Source organism: Heliconius melpomene, chromosome 20, assembly GCF_056956725.1.
Source record: "Heliconius melpomene rosina isolate 202511_hmr_F chromosome 20, ASM5695672v1, whole genome shotgun sequence".
NCBI lineage: Eukaryota > Metazoa > Arthropoda > Insecta > Lepidoptera > Nymphalidae > Heliconius > Heliconius melpomene.
In genome coordinates, this window is record NC_140408.1 from 2,161,929 (window position 1) to 2,179,250 (window position 17,322).

General features: G+C 31.5%; 3 protein-coding genes across 3 annotated transcripts in view; 1 reads left to right on the forward strand and 2 right to left on the reverse strand.

Moving 5' to 3' along the window:
* The window catches only part of LOC146527494 (SEC14-like protein 2), a 31,365-nt gene extending 18,463 nt beyond the window's left edge, over nt 1-12,902 (reverse strand). The window contains exon 1 of the mRNA XM_085204550.1: nt 12,141-12,902. Coding sequence (XP_085060676.1) covers nt 12,141-12,203 — 63 coding nt within the window. The 5' untranslated portion in view covers nt 12,204-12,902. The remainder of the gene's footprint in view (nt 1-12,140) is intronic.
* A 194-nt stretch (nt 12,903-13,096) lies between these two features.
* Nucleotides 13,097-14,331, reverse strand: Polr2M (RNA polymerase II subunit M). Its single transcript, XM_085204552.1, has one exon. It carries the CDS (start codon nt 14,167-14,169, stop codon nt 13,213-13,215), a length of 957 nt encoding a protein of 318 aa, XP_085060678.1. The 5' UTR covers nt 14,170-14,331; the 3' UTR covers nt 13,097-13,212.
* Nucleotides 14,332-14,692: 361 nt separating this feature from the next.
* Nucleotides 14,693-17,171, forward strand: LOC146527497 (putative RNA-binding protein 18). Its single transcript, XM_085204553.1, has 4 exons — nt 14,693-14,990; nt 15,078-15,163; nt 15,908-16,118; nt 16,442-17,171. The coding sequence occupies exons 1-4, from the start codon at nt 14,976-14,978 to the stop codon at nt 16,709-16,711; spliced, it is 582 nt and encodes a 193-aa protein (XP_085060679.1). The 5' UTR covers nt 14,693-14,975; the 3' UTR covers nt 16,712-17,171.
* The last annotated feature ends 151 nt before the right edge of the window (nt 17,172-17,322 follow it).

Here is a 17,322-nt window from a genome sequence, read left to right on the forward strand (position 1 = left end):
GAAACTTGTGAGCGGATTTCACCGATAAAAATGTCTTACTTTGTTCTTCTAAGTTCAACTAACTTGAACTGTAGTTTGAAAATAGATATTTTAAAATTAAATTATTAATTAAATCATTAAAATGAAACTCTATCGAAAAAGTATTGCTATATCAGCTTATATAATTTGATAAATCATAGATTTTTTCAATAATAGTAAGAATTAATTACACACGTATTATATGATATCGACGTATACCTACTCCTAAATTTTCCACTATTTGTGGACTGATATAGTAAATGTGATAAAACTTTTCGTTTAGGCCGTTTAAATACATGTAAATAGATATAGGAGGCTGTATTACTGTAAGCGTGGTAGTTGGGGGTTCGATCTCCTTAACTTGTTATTTGCGAAAAAAAAATCGTTATGAACATGTGTGAATAGAATCCAAGGTTATTGAGTGCAGACATATTTCAAAATGTCCTACACAAATTAGAAATTTGATTGAATACCCAGGATATTAAACGTAGGATATAGTTAATGTTATACCTCACAATAGATAACTAATGATTGATAATTCAAATGATAGAATCACTGTTAATACCCCAGTTTAGAAAATATAGAGTAACTAGCGGCCCGCCCGCGGCTTCGCCTGCGTGAACTAAGTTATTATTAATTTCTGTCTCCATGAGTACCTACTTCCTATAAGTGACGTCCATGCAAAATTTGAGACTCCTAGCATTTGTAGTAACGACGTTTCAACCCCTTAGTAGTCGAATATTGCAAATTCCCGTCTTAGCGAGCACCTACGTCCTATAAGTAACTCTTAGTAAGTAAGTAACTCGTAGTTTCTGAGATTTCGTGATGAGTGAGTGACCTTTCGATTTTATATATATATATATATATATATAGATAAGAGATAGCTATATAGAAACTGTTTACGATAGCGCAACTTTAACCGTTAAGCTCAAGTAAGGCGATTAACATGCGTTTCTAATTAACATGTAAATGTGAAAAATTCAACGCAGTAGGTACACTGCAAGTACTCGTACTATTTTAATGATTTTTTTTTAAATTTGACGTTTTAGTTGTGTATTCTTTTCGTCAACTAGTGTACTAATATACGTATCGTTATGTTTAATATCTACTTAAATAAAACATAAATAAATTTACTTTCTATTATCAGCCAGGCCATCGAGGCGCAGCGGCTCAAGGGTGTGACTGTAACGTAATGGTTGTGGGTTCGAACCCCACTCGAGGAAGTGAAATATTTATTTACGTTTATATTTCCATTTCTTCGCTCTGGTGTCGAGACAAAACGCGGCGTTAAGTTCTGCCACTCAACACGCAATGACTCCAGAATTCGGCAGAAAGTGGGGCACAGAGTTTTAACATTAGTTTCCCTTTGACTACCCTGCTGTGTGCGGAATACAGCGTGAAGCTGATTTGATTTTTTGAATTTCAATAAAAATAATTAAATAGACAAAAAAATTAAAATTTATTTTCGTATATTTATTATTATCTATATATATAAAATCGAAAGGTCACTCACTCATCACGAAATCGCAGAAACTACAAGTGCTAGGAATCTCAAATTTTGCATAGGAGTTACTTATAGGACGTAGGTGCTCGCTAAGACGGGAATTTGCAATATTCGCCTTCTAAGGGGTTGTTTTTGGGGTCGAAAGTTCGTATGAATCTTCGTTACTACAAATGCTAGGAGTCTCAAATTTTGCACAGACGTCACTAGGACGGAGTCATGGCGACAGAAATTAATAATAACATAGTTCATGCGGGTGAAACCGCGAGCGGGCCGCTAGTAATATATAATTTCTTTAAAACAAAAAAAAAACAATAATAACACCAAGTGGTTTCCCAGTGTTTTATGTGGTATACAAACATTGCTGAACACCGGTAAGCCGTGACTGGTTGTGTGGCCTCGAACTGCTCGAACTTGGCCCAGTTCACGAATCTTATATGTAACGTTACTCACGAACTCTGATATAACTTTAAACAATCTATTGTTCATATATTTTTGATTTATGCATATATCTTACTTTTGTAATGAAAAATAAATAATGAGTCCTTCATGGCGCAGCGGCACAAGGATGTGACTGTAACGCGACGGTTATGGGTTCGATCCCCACTTGAAGAAGTGAAATATTTATTTGCGTTTATCTTTCCGTTTCTTCGCTCTGGGATCGAGGCAAAGAGCACGCAATACTTCCAGAAATCGGCAGAAAGTGGGGAACGCACTACTACTACACTAGGTTCCATCTGCCCACTCTGCTGTATGCGGAATACAGCGAGAAACTGATGTATTTTAAGTTTAATTAGTCGACTTCGACAGCAGCTGCATTTTGATAAAGTGAAATTGGAGTAATAAACTTCTCACGACGTATATTACATATAGGCCATTGTAGCGCAACGTCAAGCACAACGGTTGAGGGTTTGATTTTCAATCGGGGGAATGAATTATTTTTATGTCCTCTCTCTAGTCAAAAAGCAGTCTCGAAAATTAGGGAAAGTGTGGGGAAAACGGAGTGTTTTAAGTCTCCACCTCGGCTACTTTTGTGAAGGATAGTGAGTAATGGATTGTGAACTAAATAGTCCATGAATAAGTTATTCATTCTATATATTAGTAAACATATTTAAATGTTAAAGATATTTAATTTTACAGCTCTACCAATTAACATTGTCAACATAGATTGTATGTATTTCAGTTTTTAATAAGTTTAAATTAAAAATACCTACTCAATTATAAAATAAAGGCTTAAAAGATTTTTTTATATAAAAAAATAAACGTACATTTAGCTTACTAATGTCAGCATAAAAAGTAGGAAGGTCAACGAGAATGAGATTTTAAAAGATTAATTTTATTAAAATGTACAAATATTTTTTTATTGCATGCGGAAATTGTTTAAAAATATTTAAATTGGACCTGGATAATATTTAATCGGAATATCGGCAAAGACTTATTAGCAAGAAACTGTTATATATCTTTCCCTTTAATACACTATTCAACATTCTGCATATAGGAGGGTAGGTACATGAGTTAGACAGTGTTAAGACACTCCGTGTTGAATAGCGAAAATGAAATTAATTGATTAATCTGGATTAAAATCGAACCCACAACCACCACGTTCATAATATTTCGTTTATATACATTTAAAAATACAATTTCTTTCCTTTTTATCAGATCAAAATAACCAATAGTTAAACCACAGTTATCAGTTTATATCAATAACGTTATCTACCACTCGATGTTAATTATCAAACCGAATCAATAACAATATATTTTCTGAGTAAAACTTGCGAATAGTTATTGTATAGTATCAAATCAGCTTCAAAATATCCCGCACACAGCATGGTAGGCAGAGGGAACCTAGTGTTAAGAAACTTCGTTCCTCACTTCTTTGACCTATGCTTGTACAATTGTACAATAACCTTCCTAGATAAATAGTTCAAGCGATAACATTTTTGGACCAGCACTTCCTGAGATTAGGTCGATCACAAACAAACTCGTAAATATTACAATATTAATTTCGAAAATATACACATTATATAACTAAGTAAGTATATGTTAGAAGTGCATGATACGTTAGGTTCAATGTGCGCAATCAAAACATTAATATTAATATTCATATTATTTAATGTGTAGGAAATATTAATTTTAGTTCAGTGGCCTTTGGCGTACATACTCGTAAATTATAATAATAAATCTAGATATATGTTAACCTAATTATAAATTATAAGTTTGATTGTATAATTTAATTAATTGAGGCCTGTACTGTAAAAGCGACTGGTTGTGGGTTCGATTCCCACTCGAAGAAATTAAATATTTACTTAAATTTACATTTCCTTTTGTTCGCTCTGGTGTCGAGCCAAAGCGCAGCGTTGAGTTCTGCAACTAAACACGCAATGCCTCCAGAATTCGGCAGAAAGTGGGGATCCGAATGTCATAACACTGCTTACTCTGCTGTGTGCGGGATACAGCGTGAAGCTGATTTAATTTGATTTAATCTTTAATTTTATATCTTAGTCTATGGAAATAGCTGCGGGAAATGGCTAGTATTTTTAAAATACATCTAAAGTACATACTTTAGGCAAGTTAATAGTTACACCATAGTAGAGTGCATTACAACAATTTCGTAACAACAACGCGAGTTGCATGTAAATATATAACTTTCTATAGCCTGACAAACCTATGTAAAATTGTATTACAAAATTCTATATTGTTTATTATTATATTTGAAGGTTGATTTCGTAATAAAAGTATATAAAATATAATTTTTCAAATTAATAACGAGCTATATGGCCTTCCCAATGTATGTATGAGTGGAAATTTCGGCTTTTTCGTAGCGTAGATAATGTATATGATATACGTGCAGATAAAAATTGGAAAGCTATCGCTAGTTGGTACTTAGGGTTTATAATTATTTCAAAGTCTAAAAAGATCTCTCCATGTTTTTTTGGATCAATGAATTGTAATCATTATTTTTATGAATATCTAAAAAAACAATAGTTTCTCTCTGTTAGGTAAAAAGCAAGTATTATTTTATTAATACATGCATAAAAATGTTCAACTATATAAAAAAATACAACAAATGAATCACATACGTGGTTAGTACATATTTAGAATATTTTGCGCTACAGACATCGATTGCCTATACCTTTCTGGTTCCTGCGTTTTTCTCGTTAATTATAAATTATTAATATAAATACTTTAGTTTAGTTGTATTATTTAACAGCTAGCTAGGTGTCTTAAAAAGCATGAAGTTGTAAAAAGTTATTTCAAAGCGTGCGACCGATCGATAATATTTATAAAGCCTAGATACGACTATTAATCTATTGTTCAAATCAGTGCTTATATATACAATCTCCCCATTTCATATCAACAATAATAGAAAACAGCTGAAGAAAATTACCTCATATAAAGTAAGCTAAGAAGTAAAATTGCACTTTTTGCAAGTGTCATTAGAGTGGAAATATTGCAAGAAAATGGAAAGTGTTCGTTACGTATCCTTGTCTCTGATGGCTGTTGCTTAATATAAAACCATAGTATTTCAAAACCACACGATATTTATTATTCAGCATTGAAGGTTAAGGTTTAATTGAAAATAAATAAAAATGTGTGTATGCAATGTCGCAATCAACAATGTGCACTTACTGGTTACTTTAGTTTCGAGAATTTTTATGTCATTGTAAAGAATAAAGTGAATTTTCGCAACACTTATAAATCCGAGGAATGTTTGTAATTTAATTCGTTTATTTAATTCCCACGATGTTATACTTAATATAATAAATTAATTGTTGAAACCTATATATTATTATACATTTAGTAATTTGGTATACCTACTAAGTAGTATTGACTGAAATATTACTTTATCATGTTTTAAATGAAAAGGACATGATAATCATTCATGTGATAAAAAATAAAATAATTGTAAGTGACCTTAACACAAATTTCAAGCATAATTATAAGAAGGTAGACAATTAAATATGTAAGTCTTAATTAGGTTTAAAAATTGCGTCAATTTAATATTCTCAACACAATACTTCGGATACTTAGTATTCTGAAGCATGCGAAACATTGTCGACTACTTAAAGCGAACGCTTCCATAATAGGATACATTGCTATGACACATTAGAGCACACTTGTTCTGTTGCGTGTGCATAAATATACTATTGTTTTATGTATAAATATTTTAAAGAAATGGTTTTTTTATTTAACCGTAGTGGCGCAAGGGCACGAAGGTGCAACTGTAAACGCGATGGTCGTTGGTTCGCTTCTTTTACCGCTTGGGAGAAAGAAATATTTTATATTTTCATTTCCTCGCTGTGGTAACGAGGTAAAGCGCGGCGTTGAATTCTGCAGAAAGTGGGAAAACGAAATATCTTAACGAGAAACGGATTGTCTTAACCCTAGATTCCCATATTCCCTCTGCCTATCTTGGTTTGTGGGGTATATGTACAGGCAGGAAAATGTTTATAATTTAAATATTAGGGATTACAGACCTGCAATTTGACATGTTTAGTTCCCTAAAAAGTATAAACAAGTACTAGCATAGAATGTCCTTAAATTCCTACGAGAGAGAGAGAGAAAAAAAAACAAGATTTCATTTATTTTAGTCTACGTAAACGAAGGTGCGGGCTACGACTCGTCTGAAGAGAGAAACGTGTCTACGGATGTAATCCAACAAAAGCAACAAAAGCATAATAGTGTAGACATAATGAAGTAAGATGCATGCTAAACGCATTAGGGTGATCAGGAAACTTTCATAATATAAAATATAATTATAAAGTCATTTAGATGCCATTAAAATACGTTGCACATTTATATAAACAAAAATATGTTTGTCGGTAAGGTAAGTTTTATTTTTTATTCAATTTTTTTGTGTAATATCTGTTATTTTGGATGTAGGTACCTTTTTTCGTTTTTTTTTTGTAAAGTTTTTGTTACCTTTGATGTTAAGTTTGGAAAAAAAATATTTAGGTATATTTTGTATTTATAATAATTATAGTCTCTCCTCTTCTCTCTCTACATGTGTTTTAGTACTGAACTAAGGAATGGCTATTTAGTTTGTTATAAGAAGATATGTTTGTACACAACTCTAAAGCCCGTATATATAGATCGTTCTCAGCTTGGGATCGATCTTAAGATGTCGTTTTCATTAGATAGAGAATACTTTATAAATTCTGGGCGTAGTAACTTCTACTAGATCACGCTGGCAACACCACTGGGTAAAAGTTAGTTTTCTCATATCTATCATGAGAAATTAGTCACAACCCATTAAGTTATAATAGCTTCAAAGACAGCGTCTCGTCTTTTTTTTAACTTTTGTTTATTCCCAGCTTCACGCTGTAAAGGGTAGGCAGAAGGAACCTCGTGTTAAGACTTTCTGTTCCCCACTTTCCGTTAAATTGTAGAGACATTGCGAGTTCAGTTGACTCAAATCATAGCTCCACGCTGTAAGCCGGCACATAGCAGGATAGGTGTCCTGGGAATCTGTTTCCTCATCCTCACTTACGGCCAATTTTTCGAGGAAATCTGTTTAATTCCTTCCAATAGGAATCAAACCTGTAATCGTCGCGTTTACATTCGCTCGCTTGTGCCCCTGAGTCACTACGGTCTCAACAAATTACTATTGCAGTAAATCTTTATTCATATTTAAATCAAATCAAAGCTAAACGATCTATTAAATACTTTGTTTTTGACAGCCTATTTTTTTTTTAATTTAAAATCACGCAACAAAAACAGAATAAAGGTCAATATAATGCTACATTTTACTTTTTTTTAGTAAAGGCATTTATACGGATATAAATATTGCTGTTAACACCGAATAAGCCGGTTTAAGGCCATAAAAATGATTAGTAGTCGATTATTTATAGTTATTTAAAGATAGCGGTCCATACTGACTCTGTCCGTACTTCTATAAGCATATAAATGTATGTATGTACATATATACCTACGTAAATATTTTGACGACAGAGTTGAAACCAGTTCTACAAGTATTTTATGGAATAACTTTTAACGCTGGATGTAGTGGTATGATAGAGTTATATTTTTAGAAAAAATATTTTTTACATAGCAGGAATCAAACTCGCGCCTCTTGATAACATTCCAAGAGGAGTAGGGTCGTATAGATATATTATTGTTATAGTAATAATATAAAAACATGAATTATCTTATATTGCTTACGTAATGAAAATTATGCAATTAATCCATTGTTTAAAACTAGCTATTGCCAAGGATGGACATAACGACATTGACAGGAATAGTATAAAAAAAAAAAAAAAGATAAAAGACAAAAGATATAAAAAATAATAATAATAATATATCCTATCCTATCCTATATCTTATAAAACAAAGTCGCTTTTCGTGTCTGTCTGAACTTTCTAACTCTTCTTCTTCTAAACCACCCAACGGATTTTTATGCGGTTTTCACCATTAGGTCGAGTATTTCTCAGGGAAGGTTTATATATTGTTTATTATTTGTACATTCTTATGTAAATTAACATAAATACGATAAATGTGTATAAAGTCCTACCCGTTGAGACACTTTCGCGCATACGCTGCTTTAATGGTAAGTACTACATGAAAAAAATGTACTGGAGTATTGTTCCTCTTAATAAGATCTACAAAAAGTCCGCGAGAGCATATTCATATCTTTTAAGAATAACGTGTAGTGATCATTTTTCTGTCTAAAAATAATAATTTCAATATATTTTTTTATTGTGAGTCATATTTTTCCATAATGGTATTAATCCTTATCCTTTTAAAATACTTTATTAATTTTCTACGTTAAACGAAGATAAAATTGGCTTTTTACACTATTTCAAAATTGCGAATAGTTTTACAGAAAAACGCATTTAATTGTTGACACACCCCGCCGTTGACACATCAGCTGTATGTTACTCAAGTTTCACTTATCCCTTACTCTCAGCATATAAATAAGTACATTAGTTACGTTGGCCATTTAATATAGATCAAAATTGTCTTTTACTGTTTTTCATTTTAATAAGTACTTTAGAAGTAGCATATCAAAAAATCCTTGCTGCGAAACGCGTCCCGCGACGTTTTGCTTATACAAGCGCGTCCGCCGTGCCCGCCTGCCTTACACGCATCGGTGGTTCAGTGGTAGAATGCTCGCCTGCCACGCGGGCGGCCCGGATATGATTCCCGGCCGATGCATTCTATTTAATTTTCCTCACAGGCAGCCACGTAGTGCTTGCTTTTCATCAGGGACAGAATACCCTCTTCAGCATTAACCACAAGCTCGAAAAAAAACCCGCCTGCCTTTATAGCAACGAAGATTTAGATGCGTTTGCACGTATTGGATAATTGGAGTTAAATGTATTATTTCAGCGCGATATATTTGGTTTCATATTTTTTGTAGTAGTTATTAGTAGGTAGGTTTTTGTTTATAATTTCTTCCGTTTAAAAATAGTCATTTAAATATATTTTAATAAGTACTTGAAAAGATTAGTAGCACAGATTTAAAATTACGGTACCTACTAAAAAATCCTTGCTGTGTAAAACAATTGGAAAATCCTTATTGAAACTACGAAAATGCGGGTTGCATTAGGGTTTAATTAATTTTCACATTATCTTAAGTGCTTTGCAAACATACATTATATGAATAATCCAGTAGTAAAAGCAGGCGAAGCCGCAAGAGGGTCGCTAGTATATTATAAAAAGATTGCGATCATCTCAAAAAATATACCTATTACTTTTTTTCATAGATAAATATAGAATCAGTTAATTAGCATTTAATTGTAATTAAATATAATTGGTATTACTTATTATTTAGAAATGTATGTATTATTTCCGTTTCCTTAATGATTACATTAATAGATAATTTAAGTAATTAATATTAGAAGTGGGCGTCGTTACAATCTTGATTCTCTAGTAGCCTTGAGTATTGGACAATTTTCGATAAGCTTGTTTTTGTTTCCTAATGTTTTATTAATATCTATAGAAATGAGATAATAGTGTAACCAAATTAAATTACGTTATTCCAATAAACTGTACCAAAATGGAGATATAACCATAATAGCTCATCAGTTAAATACAATTAAGTACAGAAGCCAGTCGTGACGCGGGGGCACAAAGTGTGACTGTATAACCGACTGGTTGTGGGTTCGATCCCCACCCGAGGAAATTAAATAATTATTTAAATTTATATTTCCATTTCTTCGCTCTGGTATCGAGGCAAAGCGTTAAGACACTCCATTCTCCTCTTTCCGCCCAATTTTTGATCGAAAGAACTGATATAATTATGATTAAATTATGTACAAAAAAAACTAAAATTTATTAAAACTATGTGAGATGGGCACGAGGGCTATATGTGTGACAACTGACAATATGGAGCCATCGAATAACATAAAATGAAGCAACTCTTAAGAAAACAATAATGTCAGTATGCTATCTTTAGTACAGTAATGTCAGTTCGCTTGTTTTTAGGTAACATATATATTTTGTGGGTCAGTCGTATTGTTAATTGTCTTAAGATAATGACTTATAACATTTTTTTGGGTTACATACGCTATACAGCAACATACTATCTTATTATTATATATTATATATTTATATATTTATCTTTATACAGCAACATACTTTGAAGAAAGAACGTAGTATCAAGACACTCCGTTCCTTGCTTTCCACCTAAATTCGAAACATTGCTTGTTGAGTGGCGGAACTCAACGCCGCACGATATTTATCTTGCTAGAGGGAAAATTAAATTTTCCAACCTACGATCACGTCTACAGTCAGGCGCTGTCCCACTGAACCACGATGACCTTACTTGGAATTATTTTATATTATGCATTATTTTTGGCTAAAGACCATGACTATGCCAGATTAGAATTATCTCCTAAAACAAAGCAATGAGTAACCTCGTAAAACAAATTGTTTACGTCTAGCCGTGTGAATATATGAATAAACATAACAATTGATTTTTTTCTTCAGTTTGACGCTGTGTTCCGCATACAGTTAGGTAAGCAGAGGGAACCTACTATTAAGACACTCTGTTCCCCATTTTTCGCGGATTTTTTAAAGCATTGCGTGTTCAATGGAACTCATCACCGCTCTTTAACTTGATACCAGAGCGAAGAAATGAAAATAATAATAACTTATTTCCTCGAATCAGAATCGAATCCACAGCAGTTGAGTAAGTGACCCAGCGTCACGACGGCATCATTAAGTGCCCTTGCGCCACGAGCACGACGGATAATTATTAGAAAAAATGTCAGAGAAAAATCTCATTGAACAATTATTAGAAAAAAATGTGAGAATACAGCATAAAATAATGAATCAATATATTCTTAGAACTGGAGCAAAAAACGTGTTACAATAAGTAATAACTCTAAAAGAAGAATATATTATTCGTCCACTGTCTTGACGTTGACGTCTCATATAAAGACAAAAGGACATTATAAATATTTAAATGTAAATAGAAATAGAGACCAGTAGTGGCGCAGGAGAGTACAAGCGTGCGAGTGTGAAGGCGACAGGTTGTGGGTTCGATTTCCACTTGAGGAAATGAAATATTACTTTCAATTCCTCCTTCTGGTATCGAGGCAAAGCGCGGTGTTGAATTACGCCACTCAACACGCTATGCCTCCAGAATTCGGCGGAAAATAGTATAATTTACATTTTCATAATCATATTTATCAAAATTTAAAAACCTCATTAGGTATATTTTAATTATAATTGACAAAATTAAGACCACTAGACGGAAAGCCGCACTTTAATTAATAAAAATAATAGAGACAGAATAGATTTTTTTAAATAATCATTTTCACTATTTTGTCACAAGTTAGGAATATATTTATTTTCATTGGAATAATATCTTTTTTATATAATGTTTTAGACTATAACGACTGCCAGTCAATAAATTGTATGTTTACATTTTATATTAGTTTATTAAGTAAAAGTAATAAAAATATTAAAATTATGAAATTGTTTATGTGATAATGCTTTTCAACATAGCTTAGTTATTAGAATTCATAATTATATCGAATAATTTTTTAATTACTCAAATGTTTTAAATAAACTGTAGATTCTTTTTATTCTACAGTTTCAGTAGCAACTTACAATTAAATTATTATTAAGATAAGCTAGCTAGACTTCTTAAATTTATTAACTAGACCATAATATTCTATTCAAATTTTAAAATACATAATTCTAAAATCTAAATAATGCATGATGGATCCATTAAAAACGTCTAATAAATGCTAATACTAGTGACCCCAATTTTCGTTCTAACATTTGTTTACACGTGTGCTAAAAACTTTGAGTGCACGCATATTTATGATAATATTCTGAGAGGAAATTATATATTTTTAAATAACTATAGACATACGAGGCGAGAAGTATTACATATTAAATAATTTAACCAAACTCCTTTGTTATCAATTTATACCATGAAATATTTTCATAATATTTAATTTAACACTAATAAGTCCAATATTTATTTCATAAAAATAAGTTTTAGATTTTTTTCGAAACTATGAAATTTAGAATAAGAAACACGACATCACTCAAAGTAAATAACGCAGATTCATCATAATTTAGAAATAATTCACATGTATTAGTTTTCCACGCGGATTTTCAGGTGAAAACACAAAAACATTTAAATCATAATTTTAATTCTTACCTTCATTAAAGCAAAACGTTGATCATCATCAATTCCAACTACAGAATTAGTTACGGGGGCCATTTCACTCAATTAATAAGAAATATTTGCCACAAAACACTTCGCGATTGACGTGTAGACTACGCGCGCGTTGCACCGCTAATGTTTGACAGACGCTGACTCGAGCCGGCACTCGACTCAGGCAAATGCAGAAGGCTTAGCGGTCAGCGAACGCTATTTAATAAAATTTGGTGGGAGTAGTTTTTTATTTGATATTTTAGATAATAAATTAAATTTGGCACAGTTTTCTTTTCAAATTTGTTATATTTAAATTAAAAATTAAGTAAATGAACGTAGGCAGAATAAAGTCACATCAGGGTTTATATTGTTTTCAATGAGTTAACTGTTATGCTGTATTCAATATTCATTTGCTTAAGAAAAGGCGCGTGCGCTTTGTTGAGGTCGTTTTTAGGCATGCGCGACAAATTTTCCATTGAAAGTAATTTTATAGTGGTCAGCTGTTTAGGACTGTTATGAGACCATTTAAACATAAAGTACCAATACCATTTGTATATATGAAACTTTTCCATTATTGTAAAACTCCTGTACTCCGAAAATTGAAATTTCGCATGTAAGTAGGTTCGGGAGTGTAAGGGAGTACTAAAAAAGAATTCCTCGAAATTCCTATGGACACTGAAATAAAACAGACTTCATTTTACATTTTAAAGTTGATGCAAAGTATGGGGCGACAACTAATTATCTTATATTATGTTTATGTAGTACTATGGTTAAACTCCCCAAAATGTCTTAGAAGTTTATTTTATGAGGTTGATTAATAGAATTAAATATATTCATTGCTGGTTTTCCTTTAAAATATTTTATGAGACTGAGGTAATTCATAGTATATAAATAAATGGTTTAGAGAAACATTAAAATATTGTCATCTTTTTCCTTAAGGGTTTATATTAAACATCATATTACAATACTATAACTGATTTATTTGCAAGCAGTTACAATTAACAAATTTAAATTTTTCTTTTTATAAATTTATTTTCACTTTTAATAATCTAAAAAGTACAAACACAGCAAATATTTATTTCATTACTGTAAACACAACACCACCTCTTTCAGGTTCCTCATCTAACACTTCTTTATCACTACCCTCTGGATCAGATTCATCACTGTGATCACTACCCTCCTTTCTATATGATCCAAATTTACTTGTGTCTTCAGGGAGTTCTGCCATCTTCATCCCTGTTCTAGCTAATAACTTTTCCGCAGCATGTTGTGCTTCCACTTCCTTTAAATGCAGATTATATTCCTGTTGAAGTTTTAAAGATTCTTCTAAGTTTAAAGTTTTAACTGGACCATGGACAATAGGTGGTGGTGTTGCTGCTGTTACCTCCCAATGCTTATTCCTTTTTCTCAATATTTCTTTTTCAGGATTATGCACATCAGATACAGTTGTTTTGTATGGCTTAAACTGACCTGTTGTCTTTGGTTTTACATTTGCCTCTGTTTTTTCAACCAGTTTCTTGACATGAGGAATTTCATCTATATTTAATAAATCTTCAACTGAAATTAAAGGCTTTTCAGGTTGTAATACTTTTATTGTTTTTTCTTGTGCAGTACTTTGACTCAATATATGTAAGACATCTTCTGGTTCACTATCATCATCTGAATCCAAATAAACATTTTCATTCTTTTTTATTTTACCTTCCCACTCAACATTTGCTACTGAATCTTTATCGACATTATTAATTTTCAAATCACTGAATAAACGGCATGTTTGTTCTTCCTCTTCCTTAGATTTAATTTCACTTTCAATTTTATTGTACAAGGTACGAATTTTTTCCCCCTTGTCCGCAAGTTTAGATATAAAAGCTTTATTATTTAAAAGTTTTAGTTGTCTATCTCGGAGATCTAGTAGTTCGGGTAAAGATTTTGATGATAGATTTTCGATTTTGCCATCAAATTCATTTTTAGGAGGTGGCGGCAATATACCTGGAATTCTCTTGTTTATCTTATTCATTGCTTGAACCACTGTCATATTAATAATTAAAATCTAATGTTTTATGTGCCACTTTAATTATTTAATGTTTAATATAAAAAATATAAATTATTTCATAATTTTTCATCTTATTGGAAAAGACAAATGCATGACAAATTTACAAAACACAAAATCACAAATACAACAATTTCACATTGACAATGACAGCTATGCACAGGTAATATGTATAGCACATAGTATATACTATATCGTACGGTATATAACATTTGCCGCTTTTAATATCATCGTCAATTTTTATTACATGTTGAAATAGTAACTTAAAAATATTTTTTGTATATTCAAATAGCACGTTTAATTTTTCAAGATTCCAAGCAATGTCAATGAATACGATACTGTACCTAGTTCATATTCAGCTTAATTATTGAATTAAAAAAAATCTTATGCTAGCGTTTTACCTTGTTTCAGTTATTTATAAATACCGTTCGGAAATAAAATTAATCGTAAGGGTTTTTTTTACATGGTAACTGAAAACTATTATTAGTCAATTAATAATAATCTGTTAACACTGTTTGTAAAATTGTTAATTTGTTAATGTGAATATCAAATTGACATTTTCTTTTTCTAGTCAAAAACGACGAATTGATGTGATTTTTTTAAAAGTGTTTTAAACTTTCCAACAACAATCGATTAATTTTAGCACACACGGCCCACGAATCAATATTTAAAAAGATAAAGTAGTATTAGTTCTAGTAAAAGTTATTTTCTTGTGTGTTCGACTGTTTATTGTGATCGATAGAGTTGTATAGATTTTTCTCGATTCCTCTTTTATATATAAAAGAAAAACTATGGAAGACGGCACGGTAAGATTATAAATAGGGTTTAATTGTTATACTCTACGCATGTTACAGTTTGATTTATTGATGTTAACTCTTTGTATGATGTTATAGGTACCCTTGCATTTAGAACCTGTACAGTCTAGTGAGACGAATGATAGAAGACTTTGGATAGGCAACTTGGACCTTAGAGTTAATGAGTATGTTATTTTATAATTATATTAATCATTTATAACTTTAAGTTTTACTGAATTATATAAGTATAATGATCTACTTGAAGAGATGATAGATAAATCTAGAGAGAGAATAGATAAATCGTATCATTGGCGTCTGCTAATTTTCTAATGAAAATATTCACTATGTATTCATGGGCGTAAGCACAGAGGGAGCCAGATGGACCATGCCCACCCCAGATATTTTATTAACAAAAAATTAATCCTGAAATATAAAAAAAATACCTTTACTAGGATAGGATAAGCATATGATTACACTTTAGCATAGAGTGTAGCATGGGAACCTAGTGTTAAGACACTCCATTGCCATTAAGACATTTCTGTTCCCCACTTTCTTCTGAATTTTTCATGCATGACATGTTGCATGGCAAAACTCAAGCTGAGTGTTCCTGTACTACCAGTGAGAAAACATGGTTTGTTGTATTGCAGTGGCACAATGCTTGGCTGTAGACACTAGGGCTGTGCTTTTTTATTTCCTTGTTCTGCTAACAAGATAAAGGGTGACATTGAATACCACCGCTCAACCTGCAAGATCTCTAAAATTAAGCAATGTGTGGGAATTCTCTTATTAAATCAAATCAAAAATACTTTATTGCACAAAGATAATTATACAGGACAATTATAATAGATTAATATAGTGCAAGCGCATTTAATAGGGTCGCTGTCACAAAAAATGAATAACTGATTAAACTATACCTTTCTTTATTACCGGTATCAACTATTGAAAATGGTCCGTGTGTATGGCAACATTGAGAAGTTGGATATGCTCTTCCACCGCAGTGGGCCCAATGCTGGCCAGCCTAGAGGCTTTGCCTTTGTTACCTACAGGTTGAAGCAAGATGCTGTAAATGCAATGAATTCATTGAATGGACAGCTTTTGGGATCTAAGAGGATTTCTGTGAAATTTGCCAAAAATACTTCTGTAAGTACTATTTTTTAATATTAAAAGTTTATTATAGTATAATGAAGTATATTGTTATCGGAAGGAAACATGACAAAGCCTGGCATTGAGTTTGGCTACTCGAAGTGCAATGCCTCAAGAATTTGGTGGACAATACGGAACAGACTATCGTAACATTAAGTTCCTAAGTTCCTTCTGTCTATCTTGATCTTTATCATTCTACCAAATGTAATTTTAGATAAATATTTTTTCTGAGTGAGGATTAAGCTTACAACAATTAGACAGCAGTCCCACTGACTAAAAATTGTCCAAATGTTTAATTTCAATTATATTCTTATTTTAAGGAGGAGCAAGACAAACCAAAGCCTGAACTGGGTATAGCCGCTTTAACTGGAGTTAAACCAGAATTAAAATTGAGTAAAAAGACAGCCATCCAATCTATAGAAGCTAAGTTAAAAATGATGGAAAACATGAAAGCAGGCGACGACTTTGTCATCAATAAACTTGCAGCACACGAAACACCCATTATAGCTCAATATCAAACTAAACAGAATGTACCAAATAAAACAATAACTTCATTTAAGAGACGGCATCCCTATCATAAGAAAAGATAATTTTTTGTTTTCCTTTTTTAGTTATTCTCTGTTAAATAATGTGGTTGTTGTGAATTTTTGTTAGGTTACGTTTATTAGTTGTTTGATATAAGTGTTTTACTCATTTGTTTTTGATATTTTTTTCAATTGAATTATTGTAATATATTTTTTTATTTAGCGATTTGTCATAAGAAGTTTTATTAAATTTATTTTAGGCCATTGTTGTGGCTATTTCATTTTCTATTTGAATGCAAAGGGAAGAATATTGTCTACAGTGAGAAGCTGAAAGACAAATATATATACATGACAAGAAAATTTTTAAGTGGAATGAATTTTTAATTTATACTTAATCTTGCCACGAAAAATGAAATGTTAAAATTTTTTTTAACCTGACTAATCTATATTTAGTATTATACATTTTCGGAAACTCAACATTTAATATACTTTGTAGTAGTCATGTTCGGTTAGACTGTTACATTTAACTTAGTTATTTTAACTTATTAATTTTATACTATTTTATTAATATAATATGTCGTCGACCATATTATTTAACAGAGATAATATTTTTTTTAATTAATAAGAAGTGCTTGTGGAGAATTCTCGAATATAATATAACTTAAATTTAATATTAA

What these genes read in the sequence shown, in the direction of transcription:
- Polr2M (XM_085204552.1), bottom strand. Translation starts at nt 14,169, where the DNA reads ATGACAGTGGTTCAAGCAATGAATAAGATAAACAAGAGAATTCCAGGT.
- LOC146527497 (XM_085204553.1), top strand. An exon ending in TTGGACCTTAGAGTTAATGA is followed by an intron (nt 15,164 to 15,907) that starts GTATGTTATTTT and finishes TCTTTATTACCG; the next exon opens with GTATCAACTATTGAAAATGG. An exon ending in AATTTGCCAAAAATACTTCT is followed by an intron (nt 16,119 to 16,441) that starts GTAAGTACTATT and finishes TCTTATTTTAAG; the next exon opens with GAGGAGCAAGACAAACCAAA.